This window comes from Labrus mixtus, chromosome 22 (assembly GCF_963584025.1).
Source record: "Labrus mixtus chromosome 22, fLabMix1.1, whole genome shotgun sequence".
In the NCBI taxonomy this organism is placed as follows: Eukaryota; Metazoa; Chordata; class Actinopteri; order Labriformes; family Labridae; genus Labrus; species Labrus mixtus.
Window position 1 is genome coordinate 11,167,273 of NC_083633.1, and position 16,541 is coordinate 11,183,813.

The window sequence follows — 16,541 nt, forward strand, 5'->3', positions numbered from 1 at the left end:
TGGAGTCAATGTGGACCTGATTGCAGTTTGAGTTGTTGTAGCCTTGAGCAAAGTGGTGGTTGAGGCTCTATTTCTGATGTCATAACCATGAGACGTGATGTTAGACTGACTGTCCAGAATACAACCTGTCAAAGAAATCTATGCAGATTTGTGCGTGTTTGTTTGCACCCCTAAAGGTCACACTCTCATTCAGGTAAACGCGTTCTTTTCAGGCCGCAGACTCACGTGTTGGCTGTTGATTTCCTGTCAGTTCTGGGCGTGTGTATGTATGCGTGTGTGTTTACAGCCGCATGTGCTGCTGCAGCATATGTGCATAATTTGCCGTAATTTGATTCAGGATAGCTTGAAGTGCAGATAGAGGTCATTCACACCTCCTTTTCCCCCCTGAAAGACAACAGTAGAGGGATGGTAGAGAATAGAAGAAAGAAGTGAGTCACAGTGAGGGAGACAGATTGATGTTGTAGGTTTCAGTTCTGAGTCTGACGCGCCCCCTTTTAACCGTTATACCTCGAAGGAAAAAAAAAAAAAAAAGCAGATGTTTTGTCTGTTCATCTTTCTCCTTTTCTCTTCTCTATCTGCCGGTATAGAGATGCAGCCTACTCACCACTTATCCAACGTTCCTCCCTCCATCACCCTCTACAGTTTCCCTTTTGTCTCCTGAAATATTTTTGCTTTGTCATCAGACACCATTCATTTCCCTCCTCTCCTGCTGTTTATTTTAGCCTTTCTTCCTCCACTCTCCAATCCTTCTTTTCTGCACAGTGGGAGGATGTGTAGGCATGCTGGTGAGCCTTCAGCTGCTGAAAATCAACACCAACGCATCAGCGAGCGGCATTTACATCTCGAGTGTTTAGAGTATGACAAGGAGGCCTCTTTTTAAAAAAAAAACAAGTCATGTGAATTATCAAAATAGCTGGAGCAGTCACAATATGATTTTTAAATAATAATACACCTCATCAAGTGTCAGGATTGTGGGAGAACATCATGGGGCTAAATGAGTTCATGTTGCCCGCACATTTTCACGAGCATGGCTCCAGATTAATCCAAATTCCCTCTGTATCTGATGGATGATAAAGAAACAGGAAACTGATGCTAACACAAAACAATGTGTAATGATTTAAATATGGCACACACTTCATGAAGCTGATGTATTCCCTTTCACACTTGACCTGTCTGGTGCACTCTGAAGTGATCATTTGCAAACATAACAACACTACAACTCTTCTGGTTGGCCTCTCAACAGGTGTCCTCCTCTTCTTCTTCTTCTTCTTCTTCTCTGGGGAGAACTGGTGACAGATCCCTTCCTGAAGCCTGGGCTATATATATATTTTTTTTTAGCCAAGAATGAAATCCAACCCAGTGACAGGAAGCGTCCCCTTATGTTATCACACACCTCATTGGCTGTGACGAGCTATTCAAGGGTATAAAAGGAATTAACTACAGGAAAATTGCTCATTTTATCCCGGCGCTAATTCTCTGTCAGAGTCTTTTATTAATCAAGTGTGCAAACCGCTTAAATAAAAAAAAAAAAATCTGATTGTTCTTTTTGAAACGATGATGACTAAAGGAATAACAGCGGTGATAGAAGCAATTTATAAACGTGAAAACAATGGAGAAAATGACAAATGTATGAAGGTGAGATAAAACCTCTCAAGGGCATTATAATAATAATCTCATCTAAACTGTGGTGTGCTGTCTAATGCATACACTTAGTGCTAGCTTTAAAGTACACACACACACACACACACACACACACACTGTCAGATTAATGCCTGGGAATGAGGTGAGGTTTTAGTGCACTGACCTATATTTCTATTTAATCTGACTCATTTATGATTTCTCCTGCACAGGCCAGTCCCACTGACTGAATGATGCTTGTGATTTTTTTTGTTGTTGTTGTATATAAACTCCTGTTCTGACTTCTGCAATTGATTGAGAAAGTCATGTATCAGAGATAGATTTCACATTCAGTCTCTGACAATGGAGCAGAGCTGAGGCGATATTTAACCATGAGCTGCACTTTTTTTTTTTTTTTCCCTGCCTTGCAGCCAATACAGAAAAGTAATAACATTCCTCAACCGACTCTGCCTCGAAAGCTCCTGCTAGCGGTGTGATTCGAGTGAAGGGTTATTGTTGCTAGAGAGGGTTTTTTTTTTTTTTTTTTTTTTGTGATGGCGGTTAGGTTGCTATCTCCGCACGCACAAAAGCAGCGAAAGGAACCTGGCAGCCCGCAATGGAGACGGCGAAATGAAAGCCGTTCCTCCTGGGTGATTCGGCCGGCCTCGCTTTTGTCTGAGCTTGCCTATCAGACCTCTAAGTCCGCACGTACTGTATGTGTGTGTGTGTGTGTGTGTGTGTGTGTGTGTTTTTTTGTCTGTTTCGGTGTGCACAAACTCCCAACTTGAGCCTATTCAACACCGTCCAAGTTCTTCTACTTTCCAACATCTGCTCTCGTCTCCTCTCCTCTCCAGCCTCGTTGATTCCTCTGCTTTAGAATGCACGATGTCACTCCCCAGCATTCCAAGCTCAACCTGAGAAATCACTTTCTTTTTGCAGATGCACACCAGTGCACACTCATGGACTTTATCTGTCTTCAGCTCACGTTTTAGGCTGCAAAATACCTCTGTCATGTGAGATTGTGTGTATTCCTTCCTGCAGCATATTTGCACACTTTTTTATGGTTGGAATTTTTTTTCCACAATACATGTTCCCCGTGTCTGTTCTTTTGTGCTGTAACCAGGCAGCAGTAGCAGGTATTCTTTTACAATATTTTGACATGACTTGGAGGAATTCCTATACCCCCTTTCACCTCACCACATAGGAAGCTAATTGCTTGAAGCGAAGCCATTGGTCGGGAAAACAATGTGCATGGAGTAAAGCTGTGCAAAACATTTCTGGGCTAGTTTTGGTCGGCGTAGGAATGTTCCAGTCACATTGCTGTAATAAAGGGTACTTTTGGTTTGGCACAGAGCTACGTTCTTGGATTGTGGATGTGCAGAATGTGCAGCACGAAGGAATGACGGGTTTTATCCGTATACAGTTAACTTTCAGTTCTCCATTTCCATCTTGTACAGCTGTAGGAGTCAGAACGAATACATGCATTGCTTCCCCCTATTTTTTTTTTTTTTAAATCTGTCCCTGCCTTTCTTCAAAATAAACTAATTCACATCCTTACAGCTGCCTGTTTCATGAAGCTCACACTTAAAATCCCACACACAAATTAAATATTCATGATCCTTACATTTGGCAGCAATGGAGGCCAGTGGAGCACCACCAGTTGCGCATGTTGCCAAATTAGCATATTAATGATATAAATGCTGCATAATTAACATGTGGGAGTGGGTTGTGCACGTGAGTCATTGTCAGATCAGTCAGCGAGAAGAAAGGGTCAGGCTAATGAGGTTAAAAAGCACATTAGCGAGCACTTTGAAGCAAATTTGCCATGCTATTTGGTGAATTAGAAAGCTGGTTAAAGCTGTGGGATATGACACAGAAATCAGTGCATGCTTCTTAAATATCTCTTTTTGGCTTTTAATATTGAAATCTGTGTAAAATTGAGCCTTGCAGCAGCATGATATTGGGCTTTGATCACTGCAGTACCTGCTGCTTTCAGTCGTCGCTGGTTTTGAAAGAGCGCATGCTTTTTTGAAGGAGGAGCGTTGGTGTTCTTCTTCTTCCTCAGGGCCCGTGGCTGTGCTTGTTCTTCTAAAAGGCTTAGACGGAGCTACGAGCAAACCAGAATGTAACGTGGTTTGACAGCCCCTGACTCCAAGTGGCAGTTAAAAACACATGCGAGCTTTATCCCGGCCGGGCTTTCTAGGGAACTCGACAGACTCAGCAGAATGCACTTGTAAATCAGCAGACACACTGATGGATCGAGGTGAAGGTGAGAGGGCATTAAAGACATCCAGATGCAGACATCGACCTCCAAGGTCCAATGTGGACACAGTTCCTGTCTGTTCATGAAGAGATGACTTGCTCTCCATGAAATAGTGTTTAATCAGTGATGTCAGTGGATTTCATTACGCCTGCTTATGCTCTCTTTATGTCTGTATTCATTGCATACACCAAAGCCTGCTGTTACATGATTGGTCAATCTACTACTCAGACTTAAAGCGTTCAACAAATGTAAATCAGAAAACTTCTGATTCTGAAGTCTGGTCACGCATGTCCAGACTTCAGAATCAGAAGATGGTCTTTGGTCTTTGACCTTCTCTCCTTGTTCTGAGTCTATTCAATTCTCTCTTTTTGACCTTTCATGTGCGTTAAGAAGCCCAAAGTGGCTTTCCCGAGTGTGTTGAAGATGAGTGCTCCCATGTTAACCCAGTGGCAACACTCTGACACTCTGCATCAGTGTTACACCAGCAGCTCTCCTTCGAGGGGGCCACTTTAATTTTATTTTTAGCTTCTTATTTGCTCTCTGTTCCTCTGTTGATGCATTTCTCAGTCTCAATTCCCCCCGCTATTGTTTTGTCTCATAAAATCAACAATATACAAAGTCCCCCCCCACCCCCCACCCCCCTTTCCGAGCCTCTTTGTGTTTCAATTTGTTTATCCAAGTTTACCCGACTTTTTCCAGCCTGCCATCTTTGTGTAATGTCTATGTTTTTGGGGGGGGCGATAGTTTGGACAAGAATAACCACGTCCTCGCTATGACCCACTTGGCCGATGTCACATAGAATCAGGCCGCGTGTGTTTTGGTGTGTCATAAAGGATCAACGTTTGCCTTTTTGTGGCTGAAACGCTGGTCAGGCAGTCTGTCTCAAAAAAAAAAAAGGGTCTGACAGGTTGGGCAGAGAATGAGTGTGTGTTTATGTCATATCTGAGCATCAGCAGCAGGTCGCTCTGCTTTGATTCTATTTATGCGATCAGATATTCATGCACCAGTGGCATCCACTTAGATATGCTCTGTTTACGTGTGTGTGTGTGTGTTTGTGTGTGTGTTTGTGTGTGTGTGTGTGTGTGTGTGTGTGTGTGTGTGTGTGTGTGTGTGTGTGTGTGTGTGTGCATTGGTCCATTTATAGGATTCCCCCCCCCCCCCTCCCCCCTTCTGTAATGCCTGTTCTTGTAGCCTGCAGCAGCTGTATCGTCAAACATCCTCAAATGGCATCTTGCTCCCTAGTTGTGCCCTGCTGTTTCTTCATATTTTGGCGTAATGTGACAAATCTTACAGTTCAAAGAAACGGGACCGAACATCAAATCGCTTCTCAGGAGTGTGAAGCACCTTTCCAGCCCAGACAGTTGACAGAAAGACAGTCAGAGGCAGCTGTATAACAGACAGTAAGAAAACCGACAGACAGCAGCTGTCTCGTGGATCGACAGGCGGGGGAAGCTTTCATTTTGCGGCAGAAAAAAAAAAGTGTCTTGAAACTGAATAATTTAGTGAACTGCAGCTGGGAAAGTCACTTGGATAATTCATGCATCGGGCACACTTTGTGAGTGTGTTTGCTGTGATTGTGTGTGCATGTATGAGAGTGATTGGGCTGTGAATGAATTACAAAAAGTCGGCAAGTTTTGGGGTTAGTCTTTGTGTGTGTGCGCGCGTGTGTGCAAAGCGGTTGGTCTTTGAATGAATTACAAAGTCAAATGTGCACTTGTGACAAATCCCCCCGTACAGATAGTGTTTCTGGAGCTTGGAGGGATAACAAGGAGCTGGCGAAGCTTCAGCACAAAATGCAGACGGGAACACACACACACACACACGGAGCTGCAGACGGCATGAGTGTGAGGCTGCTGTTTGATTCCATCAGCAGGCTTGATCTCAAAGTCAACATGAGATAGTGGGTGGATGGGTATAATGCAGTCATCTCTTGGGTTGTGGGCTATTCAGCCTTAAAAAAAAAAAAAGATAAAATAAAAGCACCCCTGGCAGTCGACCTCTGATTTGCAGCTGAGATTGCTCTTTAAGTTAAGTTTACTGTGTCTGCAAAATGTTTTGCTTTTAGTTTTGCCAATTTTCATGTGAAGCTGCTTAAACACATTTTTTGACTCCCAGAAATACAAAAAGTTGCCGTTTCCTTCATTAAGATAATGCCTCTTGTGTAGTAAATAAGGGGAAATCTACATGTCTTCATGATATGCAGCCAAATTCTCACTCAACAAAATTGTTCATCCATAAATCTTCAACTCAAAATGTGTTTGTTAAATTAAATAGCCATATTTTTGAAGCGGTTGTTGTTGTTGTTGTTGTTGTTGTTTTTTTTTTTTTTAATAAACTCTTCTTAAGTCATGGATTTAAAGAAACAAAACAAAAACAAAAATAGTAATTAAGCTCCATCCATTGAGAACTAATATGGATGGATTTTCATGACTTTCGAGATTCCCTGAGCTGTAAGTGAGTGCACATGAGGACTCACAGCCTCCATAAAAACCTGCTGTGTGACCACCCTTGTTTGAACTCCAGCTCTCTGTGACTTTTATAAATTGGGCTGGATTAAATATAAATCCCTCTCCGGCGGGACAGATTCTCTCTGTGCTGTTGCGATGTTGTGTTCAGGTACGCTGGGCCGGCGAGCCCTAATGAAATCCTCTCTAAACACTTTAGTTGTTGGGAGGATTCCTCTTAGTTGTGCATGGCAGGGACCCTTGTTAAGACGTTTCTACTTCAAATCCCAGTGACTCCCCCCCCCCCCCCCCCCCCCCCCACCTCTCTGCGTGTGAATGCACGTCTGTATGTGCTGCATGCGTTCATTTGAATAGGTTGCTTGTGCGAAGTTAAGAGTGAGGAGGGATCTGTCAGCTCTTTCATTTTTGTGTTTGTATGAGCATCAGTGTGCAGAGGTTGACATCGCTGTGTGTACCTGCAGGTTTAACTGTGTGGGTTCATTTATCTGCGTGTGTGTGTGTGTGTGTGTCGGGCTGCGGATAGCGGTTGAAGAGCTGTCAACTGAGTCTCACGCCGATGGCTATATCACACTCTCACAGCTTACAGGAGTTTCTATTGCTAATGGACTATCAGCCTCTCTCTGTCCCTACCTCCTGAATTAACCTCCATTACATTCTGACTAACATGTGAAAGCTAAAATACAAGAGGTGTATCATGCCATTTCAAAACAGTGTCAAAACTCACATGATTGAGGGGAATGTCCATGTCATAGTGTGTCTTACTTATGCAGTTTGAGAGGGGGTGGGGGTTGGTCACAAGAGCAAATTAAGTCCCTTAGATTTAAGAAGCCTGGGATTTACACTTAAAGTCAAGTTGTTGTTTTTTTAATGGCAAACTTCTCATAATGCAATCTATGAACCTGTGGTCCAAGCCCTCCTAGGGGCTGTGCCAAAGATCTCAGGGCTTTGTTAAAACTCTGAGGCTGTTTTATGTAGATTTGCACATATTAAAGAAACAATATGTAACTTTTTCACCTTATATTTCACTACACAAATAGTTATGTTAGAGGTCGAACTAAATGTACAATTACTTTAATCAGGGAGAATGGCGTCTCTCTGATGTCCACAGAGTGCCTCAGTCGTCTGTTAACTGTACTATGTAACTTTGGCAGTGGACCGAGGTCATCTTTTGAGAAGTGCAGACGGCTTTATGCAACAAATTCACACAGCGGCCTTATCAGCCAGTTACTAAAAGTTTCCTCAGGATCCTTACAGGGATATTGTACAGGGCTAGGCACATCCAACAGTCACATCCATACAGCTGAAGAAGTATAGAGATGTTAAAGATTGATAGTAGCACGGAAACATTTTTTATCGTACTATTTCAGAGGGGTATGGGCATTGGCTTATACTTAATTCAGGCTACTGGAATCTAAATCTAAATTGTACTAAATGCATCAGAACATCTCTTTCTATTAGTTTCCTTTACTTTATCCACCATGTTTGCAGTTCCTCATTAAAATCTCTTCCAATCCCACTAGTAGTTCTTAACACAGGATTTCTGTTTAGCCCAATCTGAGATAACCCTGATCACATCAACAGACTTAAAAAAAAAAAAAAAAAAAGGTCCTTGCCCCTCTTTTGGATGGCTGGATAATATTCCTCATGATGCCTAAGCTGATTTCCGTGCTGTGTAACATCTGTGAAGTGCCCCTTTAAGTCAATCCCAACATCTGCTCTCTGTCTATTTTGATTTGATTTGGAGAGAAAAAAACAAAAAACTTGACATTTCTGGATATTTAACCCAAGTGGAGAACACAATCTCTTCGCTTCTTCTGTGTCCACTCTCAAAGCTTGACTGATAGAAAAACAAAGAGGGTTGTTTCAGAAGTCCTGCAGAACATGGTAGAGATATGTTTTCACCTTTTCAGTGCTGGTTTTAGTCTCTTGGTAGGCAACAAATCTCTGCAGTGAAACATAAACAGGCTGCTTCTGTAAATTACTCCTTCATGCAGAATGATTTATGACCCCTGAGCTCGCAAGATTGGATCCCACAGAATCCCCCATGTTGAGATATCTTCATATATCCTGTATGACACAGAATATATTTATGTAAGATTGTTTTGTGGATTACTATTTTAGATATGTGCAAGAAATACAGAGATTTTTTTTTTAGTTCACCTACACAGAGTATTGATTGCGCCTCCTCTTTCTTTTCCTCTTTTTTTTGTATCCCTCTGCTTATGTCTTCGGAACCTTTTCTTACTGTGCAAATCAAAGCTCTAACATTAATAAAAATCAAACTCATGAGGGCGTTTTGTGCTTCTCTTCTGTTGCAGTGCTGGCCAGTTTCCGAGGGACTGTCCAGCATGGCCTCCCGCTGGAAATCGGTGACACAGTGCAGATCCTGGAGAAATGTGAAGGTACGGTTCATGCTTTACTTTAACACATTTATTCCAAAATGCTTGACTTCATTTTAAAGAAATATTAGAAATGAAACAGAAGCAGTAACTTTCGCTTGAGTAGTGAAGTGAAAACAATCTTTCTAGACTTCAGGAACACTTCCCCCTTTTGTCTGTTTTACTTGGAGATGTCCATCACTTAATCTCTTATTATATCTCAGATATTTGAATGTGCCTTGTACTACTCCTTTATGTCTTCTTGAAGGTTATCTTCATGCAGTTTGTGCACAAAATGAGCAGCGTCATGTCTGTGATGAATGCCTGTGGAAATTCATGTTTGCTACTGTTTCCTGCACCACAGACTGACTGCTTGTCCCGCCTTCCTGCCCACGCCGACTCTGTTTTTCTCCTTGACTTTTTTGCTTTCTCTTTCACTGTCTGTCTCCCCATCTACATATTTTATTGTCTCCTCCTCCTCTTCACCATTTTACCCCTTGCATTTACTTTCCTTGGTCCGTTTTAAAAAAAAAATTCCAGATTGACATAAAACCGCAAAACAGTCCTGAATGCGCACCTTGAGCAACCATGCACAAACACATACAGACCTCCCTCTTCCGGAGCTCTTTACACACTCTTTCTCACTTCCTATTCCCGAGACAGAAGCGCGCACTCACACAGAGAGAGAGTCAGCTATATAGTCGTGCAGACAGCCAGGCAAGGCGATGTGATATTGCAGTTAAAGTTCCCTGAGGAAGTAGACTGTAGCACTTGCCAGCGGAAAGCTCGGTCCTGAAGGGAGGAGCGAAAATCTAAATCCTGCCAGCAGTGAGGGGGCTGAGAGACGGGCTGCTGACAGCAGAGGAGATAGACTAATGGGTCTGCCTCGTGCTGTTGATACTTCTGACACTTCAAAACGCAGCAGCTTACTGTGTGAAAGTGTCTTTACTGACATGTGGCTCCTGTCGGTAAAGGCTCTGCCTCAGTAATTGATTTCTGAATTAGAGTTTTAATACCTCTTGAAGTTTGTTAATTCCCTGACTGCGATGGATACATTAGAGTATGGAGGGTGTAGATTAAAGCTTCTGTGAGGAATTTTCAAATGGTTATGAATCAGGCTGAAATGACTAATAATGCCTCGATACGACATAAAAAGCAAATCACACCATCAGGGAGATTTGATTGTTGTACTGATTAAATTTACCTATATGCCTGTCATCTTTACCGTGGGGTTAGGCGTCAGATGAGGTGATTAACATGCTGTACAAACAGCCTTAATATTTCCAAGCCAAAGAATTGTAGTGAGTTGAGTGTTAGATGCAAAAAATGCAAAAGTTCCTCACATGTGGTATAGACTAAAAACCACTTATCTAAATCTCAACCCATCAAATGTGTGATGATGTATGTTTGATTCCTACCGCCTGACTAATAAAGATTAAAAAAAGAATACCATTTGAAATAATTGAAAAGTGGGTGTTTCTGACCCCACATCAAGTTGGATGATGTCACAGCAAGTTTGGGTTTTATACTACAACTCCTTTAACTAATTCATGTGTTTAACTGATACTTTAAGCTGCAGCTTTTACTGTGCAACTCCTCGGGTCTATGTGGCCCACACATTGAAAACAGTGATCTGATCATACTGATTTGGTTACAGATGTGTTGCTGCACACTGACTTGTTACTTTGACAAAAAAAAGTGTCACATTTCCATGACCTCTGCTGCTGAAGAAGTGACTCATCCAGGAAACACTGAGCATGTGTTCCACTGTGCAGACCCAGACAAATTACTCAATGCTCTTCAGACTGTGCATGCTGAAAACGGCAGAAGTCACATAAGCTCACTCCGAACCCAACTGAGTCCATGTCCATTTAAATGAAAGCTATTCAGTTAAGTGTGTTATCTTAAGGGACATACAATGAGCTAAATTGTCAGTTTACATAGGAGCAGCTCAAACCTTACAATGTAAAATGTATAAAATTGTTTCCATCAGCTCAGAAGCATCGAGCATGTACTAATTTGGTTTTAGGGTTAGATTTTAGTGTGTAATGGTGTGAGAAAAAGAGTATGCAAACCACAGCTTTTTTCACCCTTTTTTTTTTTTTCACACCCTTCCTCGGACAAGTCGTTGTGGGGTTTACAGGCTTTTCAGCGGCTTTGTGTTTCACAGGTTTCTCCTCTTCACACTACTGTTCATTAGCCTGTGGTCTCTGCAAGCACAGGTTGTTAAAACAAGTTGTTTTGTACCGCCATGCTCTCGAGGGCTCTTGTGAAATATATATATATATATATATATATATATATATATATAAAAAAGTTGTGTTGCGATTTGGTTGCAGGGGAAAATTCTCCAGTTGGCAGTGAAATAACTAGTCAGCCTTGTTTTTCACATGACACTGAATTGGATTAAAAATACATGTCTGGTGGGCTGATTGTTGATTTATTTTGTTGACACTCCACATGTCTCATCTTGCATACCCTGAAATCAAAAACAGACATAGCAGTTATATTCAATATTGACATGCTTGAAATTAAAATAGTGCTTTGTCTCTGCAGGGTGGTACCGAGGGTTCATCCTGAAGAATCCAAATATCAAGGTAAGGGAAGCTTTTGAGTTCTTGTGCATGTTTTGCTCGTCTTTCAGTTGCTTATAACTTATTTTGACCCTCTCTGACTCCGACACTCTTTCTGAGGAAGAGTTCGTATTGGTTGCTGTGTCAACTGACAGAGCTTTGATATCAAATGAAACCTCTCTCGTGGCATTATCATTGTTAACAGCGTCTAGCTTGAAACCACAAGGGTCAATGACAGATGATGTCGGTTGTACTTAAGATACATTTCATCTTGTCAAGTGGTCAAGCTTTACACTTAATTTGTGAATTGCTTCGGATGATAGTAAGAGGAGCTGCATGTAGAGAGCTGCTGCCTCTTCATCCATAAACAATACGAGGCTATACACTCATGCTACAAAAAAAACACAGGTGTTTTGAAGATTTTAGCCCAGAAGTTCTTCTAAGGGCTGCGAGGGCATTTACATAATGTGCACGTTAGTTGTTTTTTTCTCCTTAAAAGAAGTGCAAAAGGGAAAAAGAGCTGCAACTTTTTAAAGTAAAGAAATCAACAAATATTTGAATAAGCTACGAATTGTGTTATTGATTGATGAAATTAAAATGCTAGCTGTTTCCAGCTTCATGAATATAAACATTTTCTGCTTGTCTGACATCATGTAGACGAAAAGTCCTTAAGTTTTAAACCGTTGATTTGACAAGTAAGTAGTCTGAAGATGCCAATTTGGGCTCTGGCATATTTTTTTGACGAGAATGTTTCGCAACTTCTTTGACACTTTATAGACTTAAAGATCAATCTATCAATCAAAATGAAGATTCACAAGTCTAATCTAGCATTAATAATCATGAGCTGCAGCCCTACTAACCGATTAAACCAAAATGAACCGTTAACACGTAATAATTCAGCTCCACATGCACATACAGCGTTGTTAAGAATGACATGAGCTAATTGACCGAGCTGAATGTGAGTTTTTAAGACAATTTGGTGCAGCCGGGCACCTTATGATATGAACACAGTTGGGAGTGTGTGTGTGTGTTGCATTTAACCCCAGATACTAACACATAAATTCTGCTTTGATCTTTCAGTCAAAAGGGAGCTTCTTGTAGTTTATTAGCTTAACACACACACACACACACACTAACAAACACACTTTTTGTATTTTTTTTTGTCTCCTAAATCCCGTTGTTCTCATTTTCTCCTCTTTGTTGTCTGCTCTTCTCTCCCTTTGCTCCTCTTCTTTAAACTCACAAACACACTTAACGTCGATTTTGTGCATCGCTGTCACACGCTGACAGATTGATGCTAATGGCAGCGTGCGCTAATGGCTTCTCATTAACCTGTTTACTTTGTGCCCAAAGGGGATCTTCCCATCCAGCTACATCCACTTGAAGAATGCCCATGTCAAGAATAAAGGGTAAATAATACCACTCATTTGAAACGTGTAAGATTCCTGTGTATTATGCTGGATGTTTGAACTCCCCCCCCCCCCCCCCCTCTTGCATGTTTGTAGGCAATTCGAGACGGTCATCCCTGTCGAGGACTCGGTCATCACAGAAATGACGTCGACGCTTCGTGACTGGGGCGCCATGTGGAAGCAACTCTACGTGGTAGGAAATCCAGACCCACACACACTCCCACACACATGCACAGCTTTTTTTTTATTGATCTCATTTCACTAGTGCCTGAGCTAAGCTGCCTCTTTAGGTTTCTCATGAAGGGAATGTGTTTGGCCCTGGGTAATTCTAAAGCTACAAACAGTCAAAGCCTTTTGGTATACACTCATTAGTCGGATTGATTGTGTTTGTGGCCTATTAAAGCTATCTGGGGTGCTGATTAAATTGAGCTGATGAATTCTCGCAGCTCAAAGTGCATACATTTGCAGCAAAAAGCAGCAGGACACTGACGCTAATTTGCACCAGTCCCTCTTCCAGCCTCTCCTCTCTCTCCCTCGGTTGCACTCTGCCGTCGCCTCCTTTTCTCAAATGTTTTTTGGGTGGCTCGTTGCCACTGTATATTTTCATCTTCTAACTTGTGTCTTCCCCTCTTTCTGTCACCCTCATTCTGTCTTTCCTTTTTTTTTTTTTTTTTTTTGTCAATTTCCCTTTCATTCGTCTCTTCTCCACTCATGTTTTCCCTCCCTGTCTCTCTTCACTGTTTTCCTCCCCTCCACAGAAGAATGAGGGGGATTTGTTTCACCGGCTTTGGCACGTGATGAATGAAATCTTGGACCTGAGGAGGCAGGTGCTGGTAGGACACCTCACCCATGACCGCATGAAGGACGTCAAGCAGCACATCACGGCCAGATTGGACTGGGGCAACGAGTGAGTAGATGGAGGGCAGATTGTAATACCCACAAACACAATTTGTATTGTTCCATCTCAAAGGACCATATCTGGTTTTTATCTTTTTTAGTCTCATGGATTATTCATTGGTTTAAGTTTGCTACTTGTTTTGCATACTTTAACTATATTGCATTGTTTGATAATCAAACATCAGTGAAAAAAAGAAAGCGTGAGAGCAGCAATCCATCACTGGGAACGCTCGGTGGGCTTTATGGTTTGCGAAAAGTTCAAAGGAAGTTTTATAATGCATGGTAATTCAACATTGAACCGGAAAGTTTTCGGTGGATTCAATAAAGGAAATCTGACAACATGGATTTGGAAGTTGGTTGGTCAAGTGCTGTCTTTTTAATCAAAGGTTAGACCAAATCCATTTGATACTGTTTACACCTTTTTTTCATTGGAAAACACAATGGCTTCTAAAACTTTCAGTTTCCCATCGAGGCGTATGTGAAGTTGTTATAAATGAAATTGTCAGCTTGTCTTGTTGACTTGATTTATTCACATCGGGGCGGCTGTGGATCAGTTGGTAGAGTCAGTCGTCTCTCAACCGGAAGGTCGAGGGTTCAATCCCCAGCTCCTGCAGCCAGATGTGTCCTTGGGCAAGCCACTTAACCCCAAGTTGCTCCCACTGCTTTGTCGGTGGCATGTGCAAGTGCATGAATGGATAAGTTAATACTGATGGACACTCTACACAGCAACCTCTGCCATCAGTTTGTGAATGTGGAGGTGTGACCTGCGGTGTAAAAGCACTTTGAGTAGTCTGAAGTCTAGAAAAGCGCTATACAAGGTCAAGTCCATTCTCCATTCAACAGAAATGAACCACATGTTGCTTCTAGAATGACTGGGATGAGTGATGCATTTTGTTCTATCACTACTCAAGCAGGAATAGAACCATTAAACACTTTCAGGGCTGATTAATCTCATGTGTCTTATTTATTTTTTACATTTCTTTCTGAATTTACTTTGAAAAGGAACTTTTCTCTCCCGATACCTGATTAGGATATCTGAAGATTAAGATTTACTTTTATTGAAATTTCAGTTTTTACAGGCTGAAATATACATACACATGCACAAACAGGATCCTATGGACATGCACTAACGGAGGGATGTCAGAGTGACGGAGCTGCCCACAGCTTCCATATTTGGTCCACACCGGGACTTGAACCGGCGACCCTCCGGTTTCCAACCCAAGTCCCTATAGACTGAGCTACTGCCGCCCCTGAAGACACAGATCTATAGATACAGTGTACCGATCTGATTTGCTCTCTTTTCCCAAAATTAAAAATGTCTTATCTCATGAACTCCACCATGACTGAGTGCATTGCAGCTGATATGAGACTAAACTGAGACACTGAACATCATAATGACATAGACAAAGAAACTATATCAAGTTAAAGCAACTTTGTGGTCAAACAAGGCAACTTGTTTCATTTCATTCCCCTGCTCTTAAATGATTTGATCGACATTCTTAGATTTATTTAAATGCACCACTGTTTTCCCCAGCCTGTATTCACATCAGCGTGAGGGATAACATGCAAGTCTTCATTGTTTTTTTACAGCACCCAAAAAAACCTAAAGCAGAGTTTTGGAAATGGTCATTAATAATATAAATCGTTTAAAGATCCTTGTATGGTCTGAAAACAAGTCGGTTGGAGTTTTACTTCAGCAACACTTGAAGCAAGCAAAACAATTAAAAAATAATATCATATACTTTTTTTTTTTTTTTTTACTTCCTAGAGCTTTTTGCAACTCTCCAACTCGACTTTTCTTCCCTCTTAGACTCTCTCTCCTCTGTCTTTTGTTGTCACCTTCCATCCCTGCAGGCCCCCTCCTCACTCTATCAAGCCTCTTTCCCCCTCTCACACAGACAGCACTCTCTCCTTCTTCCTCTCTTCTTTTTTCTCCATGCCATGGGGTTGAAATGAAAAAAAAAAAAAAACTCCCCGCTTCTGTCATTCTCTTTTCATATCTGTCCTTACCCTTCACTCTCCTACGTTCCCCTGCTGTGGGCTCTCCTCTCACACACACACACACACATATGTACACATATCTCTTTAGTGTGGAGACGGGTGGACGGTCCCTCGCTGTGGGCTGTTGTACGGTCTACCAGGCCTGTCTCTTTTAGTGCTGACAAGGAGACACTCTCTCCTCGTCTTGGTCTACTGAAAGGGATGTCCTAGAGGAGGACAGGGAGACGAGAAACAGGGGGAGGAAGAGAGAAAAGAAAAATGAGAGGTAGAGCTGTCTATGGAAGGTGATGAAGAAGTGAAGTTTTTTTTTTTAAAAGGGAGAGAGTTAGGGATAGAGACAAAAGTGATTGAGGGGATCTCTTTGAGGTAGAAAGAGGACAGCGGGGGGCTAAAGGGAGAAATGATTTTTCATTTATCTGTCTTTCAAGAAGAGGGCAATGTGTCAAGTGTGTTTAAAGATCTGTCATGGGTGATCCGACAGCACTGTTTTGTGCGTGTATCAGGCAGGGGTGGACCCAGAGAGCTGGCCTGTTGTGGCATGAGCCCCCCCCATTGGCACGTGATTGGCCACCCCAGGTGCCACTCCCAAGATATTAATTTGTGATTGGCTATTTGCTTTGTCATAGACCGGGCTTATGTAGAATTAACTGTTTTTGTGTTTTAGCTGCTTGTAGCTTTCTTTGCATTTCAGTGTGGCACATTTCCTTTGGTTACTATTTTGGACATGCATCTTTTTCAGTGTGTAAAGAATAAAGCATGGAAGGTTTATCCATTTCCACTCTGTTGTGTTACTTTTCACTGTAAAACTTATACGTAGGAATTAAACATATTTCAGATACTTCATTGCTGCCCTAGTTGGGCCACCCCAGTCTAAAAAGTCTGGACCAACCCCTGACTTCTGGATATATACTGTATATATAAAAAAAAACCTCCTACAC

The 16,541-nt window shown here is 41.8% G+C and overlaps 1 protein-coding gene across 9 annotated transcripts in view; it reads left to right on the forward strand.

Annotated features, from left to right (window-relative positions):
* The window catches only part of dock4b (dedicator of cytokinesis 4b), a 114,860-nt gene that overhangs the window by 23,465 nt on the left and 74,854 nt on the right, over positions 1-16,541 (forward strand). For all 9 annotated transcript variants that reach the window (XM_061029452.1, XM_061029453.1, XM_061029447.1 and 6 more), the window contains exons 2-6: positions 8,664-8,747; positions 11,280-11,320; positions 12,650-12,705; positions 12,802-12,898; positions 13,464-13,612. In XM_061029452.1, coding sequence (XP_060885435.1) covers positions 8,664-8,747; positions 11,280-11,320; positions 12,650-12,705; positions 12,802-12,898; positions 13,464-13,612 — 427 coding nt within the window. The remainder of the gene's footprint in view (positions 1-8,663; positions 8,748-11,279; positions 11,321-12,649; positions 12,706-12,801; positions 12,899-13,463; positions 13,613-16,541) is intronic.